Below are 8,165 nucleotides of genomic sequence, written 5' to 3'. Positions count from 1 at the left end.
AGCGGCGGCGGCTCCGGATCATGGTGCCGCTGCCGTCACTCTTCGGGGCTGTCTTTGTTAACACGAGGCTGACTCCTACGACGTCATCCCCTCCGGCGACGAGGAGGACCAGACACCGCCGCAGTTGCCACGCCTCACTCTCATAGTCCTCGGCCATAGACGAGAAGCTCCTTCGGCAGATCGAGCTGCTGATGGAGTGGTCGCTTCGGGAATGTGGTTCGACACCGCTCTCACTGCCACGAGCACGCGTAAAGAAGGAGCCGCACTCCCCGCCGCGCTAGCGCGTCAAGAAGGAGTTGGCTTCCTCTCCGCCGCCTTAAGATCGAGCCCCTTCCCCTTCCCCGCGCATCCGTCGCGTCCAAATCAGGCACAACCGTTACGCCCGGGTAGAAGGGTTGGCATCGCCGCCGATTGGCATGGCAATTTCGTCAAGGAGGAGGTGTTGCCGACAGTGGCGGCTCCAGGAATTTGCAACCGGGTATTTATGTGTATTCATTTTACCAAAATCATTGCTGTTTTTCAAAAATTGTCACTCTTTTGCCAAAATCAACACTGTTTGTAAAAATTATGGGTATTCACGTCAAGACCCAGAAATACCCTAGCTCCGCCCCTGGTCGCCGATGATCGCGAAGGAACGCTGCCGCATCCTACAGTACCTCGGTGGCCGTGGTGGCATCGTGTCGCCGAGAAGAGGGTGGCGAGGCAGGCGCGGGTGGCAAGAACGATGCCAAAGCAACGCGCCGCGCCGCGTACACCAAGTCGGACGAGGCGCCGGTCTGGGTCCACAACGATCCGGACCTGGCGGAGGCCTGGGCCCCGGTCACCGCCATGCCGCCGCCGCCGCCGCGTCGACAGAAGCTCGCCAAGATCGACGAGCCGGCGGATATGGTGTGGATAAGCGTGAGCCACCGGGCGGAGACAAAGCCTGGTGGTCTGGTGGAACTCTCTGGACACATCAACCACCTTCAGTTACGAACCACGGAGCATGCATGCACGCACCATTAACACGCCACCTCTCTTAATCAATCCCAGAAAACAATCATGAGCACTCCACTGACAAGGATAGATAAACATGATTGCATTGCAGACAAAGACAAGCTATACACTGACAAGGATAGCACCACTCAATCAAACACGCATGCATCACACAATAAATTAATCCATGTTCCAACTCACTCACAGCGGTTTTACACAGGTTCGATCATCCATCCAACACCAACACTAACAGTAACTAATATAATTGGACAACATTAACGGTGACAAGGAGTAATAATTGAAGAGCAAGTGAAAACAGCGATCCATGGTGGTCTTTCTCTCACTCACATGCATGCACAGAGAGGACACTGAACGACACGAGGAGGAGCATGCACTACTGCCAACACGCTAGCTAGCGCGGTGGGTGACCGTTGCATTAAATTATTGGCCGGCCGGCTCAGTTGCTCCGGCTGCTCCGGAAGGAGCCGAGCGCCTTGATGGCCGCCGCCCGGAGGATGTACTGGTGGTACGCCGCCGCCGCCAGCGCTCCCACCAACGGGCCGACCCAGAAGATCCACTGTACAAAGGCATGGGAGGTTAGCTTCTTCTTGCAAGTTGCAAGAGGTAGAAGAAGAAAACAGATGGAGACGGCGGGAGGTAGAGAGAGAGAGGAAGAAGCTTCATTACGTGGTTGTCCCATGCGGCCTTCTTGTTGTAGATGACTGCGGCGCCGAGGCTCCTGGCGGGGTTGATGCCGGTGCCGGTGATGGGGATGGTGGCGAGGTGCACCATGAAGACGGCGAACCCGATGGGGAGCGGGGCCAGCACGGGGACGTGGGAGTCGCGGGCGCTGCGCTTGGGGTCGGTGGCTGAGAAGACGGTGTACACCAGCACGAAGGTGCCGACGATCTCCGCCCCTAGGGCCGTGCCGCGGGAGAACCCCGAGGCGACCATGTTGGCGCCGCCGCCGTTGGCCTGGTACGCGTCCTTCATGATGCCCTTGACGATGCCGGCCCCCACGATGCCGCCCGCGCACTGCGCCACGATGTACATCACCGCGCGCAGCAGCGACACCTTCCGCGCCAGCAGCAGCCCGAAGGTGACGGCAGGGTTGATGTGGCCCCCCGAGATGCCGGCGGTGCAGTAGACGAGGACGAAGATCATGCCGCCGAAGGCCCAGGCGATGCCGAGCACGCCGACGCCGCCGCACGGGTCGGCCGCCGACTGCACCTTGTAGCCGATGACGGTGGCGACGGTGATGTAGAGGAAGAGCAGCGTGGCGACGAACTCGGCGATGAGGGCCCGGTAGAAGGACCACATCCGGAGCTCCCCCATGTCGAACAGCGGCGCCGGCGGCGGGTCGGAGTAGTCCTTGTGCGCCGGCGCGGCGTGCTCCGGCTCCTCACTCACCTCCTTGGCCATGGCTCTCCTCTGTCTCTCTCTCTCTCTCTCTCTTCTGTGATGGATGGATGGGTTGGGGTGGTGGAGTGTGATGAGCGAGTGTGAGGACAGGACAGGACAGGCGCGGTTTTATTGAGCGAGCTGCGGTGCGGCGCTGTCTTCAATACCAAAAGGCCACTGTAATAAAAGTGCAAGAAAAATGTAATGTACAGTGCTGGTTGTTGTGCATCGGTGTCGAGACAGCCGTGCTTGCTTCCGGTTCCAGCTGTCCCGTTTCGGTTGCTTAACTTGTCTACTATAGAATGGATGGATAATGCGAGTCGCGGATAAGCTACTTTATTGTGAACTGGTTTAGTGATGCATTATAACAAATTAAATGTTCAGGAATATGCTTTGGTCTGGGACAATGGGATGAACTGATAGTGCATGCTGGCTTTGCGGTTGTGGGAGGGAGGGTGGGTGAATCATTGGGGTTTCCAGCCTTACAATCGAAGTTGTTGTTGTCATTATCGCCAAATGCGTGCTTACCCTTTAATATGCCGCCTCTCGCTCTATCAATCAAGGGTCACAAACAAGTCTTAATGAACTTTTTTGCTTACAAATTACTTACTAGTATTGTAGTAGTAAAAACTACTTTAGGTACCACAGAAAGAATTATGACGTGGCATGCAGAGTTTTCACGCATGAAATTATTGCACGGCCGGCCATATTGGCCACCTTTCCAAGGGTGCAGTGCAACTAGGGCTACGTAGGCGATGCAGCAATGATTCTCCCACCTCCCCTATCCCGGCTAGGATCACGGATGGGATTCCTTCTTCCGGTAGGTGGGTACCGGTAGCATCATCGCACACAGGAGAGGGACGCCGTGGGCCACGCGCACATCGAGGCCATGTGAGCCGGCCAGCGACGGGAGTCGAGTCGGAGCCGGAGGCCCGGAGCGGGCGGATATGATCGCCGCTGGGCTGGACCCGCCCGCGCCTGCGGCACGGCGGTACGAACGGCAGCACATGTGCCGCGCGTCGTGTGCCGTGGTCTGGTGGCGCACGCAAGTTAAAAGCGTATGTAAAGCACGCCGGAGCTCGGTCAGATCCACGGCCGGTGAAAACTTTTATCTGACTTTGCCGCGCAGGTTCTTGCGTGAACGCCGGGAGGGAGGACGGAAGGAAGGGGAGGCGTGCACGGCGGAGGATAAAAAGTACAGGCTGCCAGGGAGGTGCGGCCGGGATCGATCCAGATGGGCGGGCCGGGCCGGACCGGTAGCAGAGCGGACACGGCGAGGGGGTCAGGCTGGCGCGCTCGTCTTTTCTGCTGCCTTTACAACCGCCGCGGCGGGCCCGGCGGCGTGAGCAACGGCTACTGCTGCTGGAGCGTGATCCGTCGCCCCGGACGGCCTCCCGCGCGCATCCAAGGCCGGCCGTTTTGGATCTTCGCGGAGGGAGATGACGGACGATGGGTCCTCCGTCCGTCCGTCCGTCCGTCCCGCCCAGGCTGTTCGAGAAATTTAGCCGCCAGCTGCTGAGCCGAGGCGTACAAATTTCGTCGTTGCGCAAGTGCAACTTCCCGTTGAAGTTGCGGGCCCTGCCTGACAGCTGAGCCGGGCCTGGGTGGATGGAAGGCTCCACCACACCTGCCACGCGGCCTGGCTGGCTGCGGTGTATCCTTCCTATAGGTGTTTTTTTTCCTCGATTGAAAAGAAATACGGGCGTCAGAAGGCCGCGTATACCGAAGGGCCGGATGTACGTGCATGGGCTGACTGCAGCGCACATGCATGCATCAGGGGCCACTTTTTATTTTACCGCTATATTTTACTACTCACTATACAATTTAGTCATGCATGCGCGCGCTTCACGTTCTCCCGCTCCATAAAATACTCGTGTGCATCAATCACACAGAAAAACGGCATCTTGTAGCATTGCTCCAGTTTCTCTAAATACTACACGCGAAAAAACAAACACTCTGTATGAAAAAATACGGCTAAAAAGTCAACACAAGCTCTGAATTTTTTTTTGTAAATTTTATGCAACGCGTGCCATTAACGAATTTGTCAGCAGAGAAGAGGATACACATAAATTGTTCTTGAAAGCGAGTAATCATGTGTGCAATGAGCATTCATCATGTTGATTATTGGGCCATGGACACGTTGAGTGCTCTTGAAGAAACTTGTCCACCATGTGGGAGCAACTAATTAACGAGCGCTCCTTCACGAGCCTCACAACAATCAGCGTCACTTGGCGTGCTCTCAGCTATTTGCCACATGTCGCGCTCTGGGCGCTCCCTCCGAATTTTGTTTTTTTATTTTTTCGCACGCGTTTTCGGCCTTTTAAACGTTTTTTTTGTTTTTTTACGTTTTGATTTTTCACCGGTCTTCCCTAGCTTTTCGACCAAAAACTAATTTCGAAAAAATAATTTTTTTGCGCAAAAAAATGCATTTTTTTCGCGAGAGTCATGGTTTTGTTTTCGCGAGAGGCACGGCCGTGCCTCTTGAAAACGAAAAAAACGTGTTTTCTATTTTTTTTTCCTTACGCGAGAGGCACGGTTTTGCTCCCGGGAGAGGCACGGTTGTGCTTTCGCGAGAGTCACGACCGTGCCTCCTCGGAAATGAAAAAAAGCACATTTTCTATTTTTTTTCTTCCGCGAGAGGCACGGTTGTGTTTTCGAAAGAGGCACGGGCGTGCCTCTTTCGGAAAGGGAAAAAACGTGTTTTCTGTTTTTTTTTTCTTCCGCGAGAGGCACGATTTCGCTTCCGCGAGAGGCATGGTTGTGCTTTCGCGAGAGGCACGGGCGTGCCTCTTTCGAAAAGGGAAAAAAACACATTTTCTGTTTTTTTCTTCTTTCGCGAGAGGCACGGTTTTGCTTCCGCGAGAGGTACGGTTGTGATTTCGTCAGAGGCATGCGCGTGCCTCTTTCGGAAAAGAAAAAAAACCCGTGTTCCCGATTCGGTTTTTTCGTGAAAAAAAGTTCATCAAAATCTATCAACATGGGATCTAGTTTTGAAGATCTCGACGCGAGGAATCCAACGGCGAAAGCGGTTCGGGATTTGGACGCACGATTTAAGAGATAAAACGTTTTGAATAAACGGATCTACGAAAAAGAGAAAAACACCCAGGTTGCGACAAGTGGCGCACATGCAACGCGCCACTTGTCGCAACATGAGAAAGTTGGAGTGATCTCCACAAGGAGTACTCCTTAATTAGTGATTTCGCCACCATGTCCATCTATCTGTTATACGATACAGGGGGCAGCCTGTTCGACTTATTTTAAAAACCAAAAAAATGGAAAAAATACTGTGAATAGTGATCCGTAATAGCAATAAATTTTGTTTTAGCCTAAAGTCAATTGTGGTTTTTTATTCCTGAAAATTAGATACTAGTGTGAAAAAAGTTAAGTTTTTTGAAAAAAATTCTAATCTTTTTTGAATTTTTCCCCATATCAGGTGTACATACACCCAGGAACCATAAGGCATTTCCCGCAGCCTAGCAATATACTATTGTTCAATGCTCCGAAGGTCCTTAAACGTCTTTTTGGAACACATGGACTTTCACATCATTTTACAGGGGCATTGCACGCTAATGAAGCAGTTCAACTCTGGCAAACAAAAGGGAAAAACATCCTACGTATATACGTACAGCATTCCTAACAGGGCGTGAGGCCTATTTCAGCAGATAGGCCGTCGGTCCGTGGCAGAACAAACGGATAGACGAAGAACCCGGGCGAGAGCGAGAGCGAAAGCAAATCAGGCCATGATCTGGAGTGTCATCTCGAATGCACGGACAACGGAAAAAGTCCCCATCAGGCATCATTTTTTGCTCTGGAAAACCGCGAGCGGTTCCCTGAAGTACGCGTGCAGGCCGCTGGCCTTTCTTTTTCTGGAGGAAACTTCGAGAGCTGAATGGACGTCGAGGTCATCTGCATCGCAGACCCAAAACCCAAGGTTAAGATATTCCGCCCACCAAACAAAATGATAGAGGCAGTTGCTCGCTAGCGTTTCCAGCTTTGCGCGTCACGTAAGCAATTCTGTTTATTCTTCGAGGAATGCCACATAAATCATTCAGTTTGAGTCTTTGGGAGGACTTGGCTGGGTGTTACTCATCATTTTTTGTATCCGCTTGATGCAACAATTTAAGTTGAGTAAAAACGCTCTTTATCACAAAGTATGTGGAGATAGATAAGACTGTATGCTGTTTTCGATGGATATGTGTGGTCTCCAAGAGAGATGCATGGCAGAAGGGCTGAAATCAAGATCACAACGCAAGTCTCAAACTCATCTGATCTCAGGATCGCCAGCAAGACAAGCTCCCAGTTTTATCAGGGTACTGCAGCAACCTACCTGCTACAGTACCACTTATGATACAACATGAAGTTAACCAACCACTGTACATAAGTGAAACACTACGCTTGCATCTCTGTTTGTCGCGGACAGCATGTAAAGTTTTAGTCCAGCAGGGCGCTGGACCGGTAGGACTGGACAGGCTAGCAACGGGACCTAATCGTGAGGCGTCAGACTGGACCATGGGACTGGATAAGCCCGACCAACAGCTACGCAGCTCAGCATCTCGACAGGCATCTTATTTCACTTCATTTGTTTCATAAGCCATCTGTTTCATGCTTATAACTGTGTGCATCGTTTGATGTAGAGATCGGAGTTAGGGAAAATGCACAGGAGCTCCTGGGTGCTCCACACCCCTATACGAATATTAAACATAAAAATACAAAAATAAATAAAAATAATCTTAAATTTGGGATATCACACCTGGGTTCTCAATCTACTTTCATGTGAAATTTCATGAAAAAATACCAGGAAACGTATCCGTGGCGAAAGAAATATTGTCTGAACAAAAATCCATCCAAGCAGTTTTTTTTCTATACATAGCATTTTTTTGTCTTTTTTTCCATGAATACGTTTCCTGGTATTTTTTCACGAAATTTCACACGGCAGTAGATCGGGAACACAGGTTTGATATCTCAAAATCTCAGATTTTTTTTAAAATTTTTCGGTATTTTTTTGAATTTAATGTTCGTATAGGGGTGTGGAGCACCCGGGTGCTACAAATCCGCTTCCCGGGAGTTAGCCTCCTTTTTGAAAAAGGAAAAAAATGTTTCATGCTTATCTTGACTCTGGAGTGTTCTTCAGTATCACGTCAACACAGTAAGTCACATGAATGAATGGGTTCATAAATGTATATATTATGACTTTTTTGAGATTCCTCACGCCATATATCAATGCCATATATCAATATCAACATCAGTACCATTATATAGTTTATGAATAAGTTTGAATATCGGCTGTTGGATAAAGCCGATCCAACGGTTGGGAGGTGGCAAATCTAAGTAGTCTTGACCGTTGGATATTCTTGTTAGAGTAAAACGAGATTGAAAGTGAAAGGACAATCAGTCCTGGTTTCCATTGATTCTCAAGTATATATACATCTGGAAGAGGTGGGAAGAAGAGGTGTCTGTTCGGAGGCATCCCTCCAGAACAGGTGCCTATTGGCAATAGAAAGAGAGAAGGGACATGACTGTTCGGGGTTGGACACAACCCTTTCCTAATGACTATTCATTAATTAGCATGTGCTAATTAATCTACTAATTAATTTCTAACACTCCCCCTTGTACAACACCGCTCCTTGAATGTTTCATCATTGAAAACTTCTTGTACATAGATCTTCCATCTGGAGAAATCTTCCGTATAATCTTAAGAGTCTCCCCCAAAAACCCTGTGGGAAAAATATGAGGAGAATAGAGCAGATATGTTGCTAAAACTCCTTTAAACCCAATGGGAAAAATAATAA

The 8,165-nt window shown here is 50.4% G+C and overlaps 1 protein-coding gene across 1 annotated transcript; it reads right to left on the bottom strand.

The window, feature by feature from the left end:
- Positions 1-1,124: 1,124 nt before the first annotated feature.
- On the bottom strand, positions 1,125-2,490 carry LOC119362064 (probable aquaporin PIP2-6). Its single transcript, XM_037627235.1, has 2 exons — positions 1,663-2,490; positions 1,125-1,552 (listed from the first exon to the last, which is right to left on the bottom strand). The coding sequence occupies exons 1-2, from the start codon at positions 2,395-2,397 to the stop codon at positions 1,433-1,435; spliced, it is 855 nt and encodes a 284-aa protein (XP_037483132.1). The 5' UTR covers positions 2,398-2,490; the 3' UTR covers positions 1,125-1,432.
- Positions 2,491-8,165: the final 5,675 nt, after the last annotated feature.

The sequence above is a fragment of the Triticum dicoccoides genome, chromosome 2B (genome assembly GCF_002162155.2).
Source record: "Triticum dicoccoides isolate Atlit2015 ecotype Zavitan chromosome 2B, WEW_v2.0, whole genome shotgun sequence".
Taxonomy (NCBI): domain Eukaryota; kingdom Viridiplantae; phylum Streptophyta; class Magnoliopsida; order Poales; family Poaceae; genus Triticum; species Triticum dicoccoides.
This window is presented reverse-complemented; position numbering and strand designations above follow the sequence as displayed.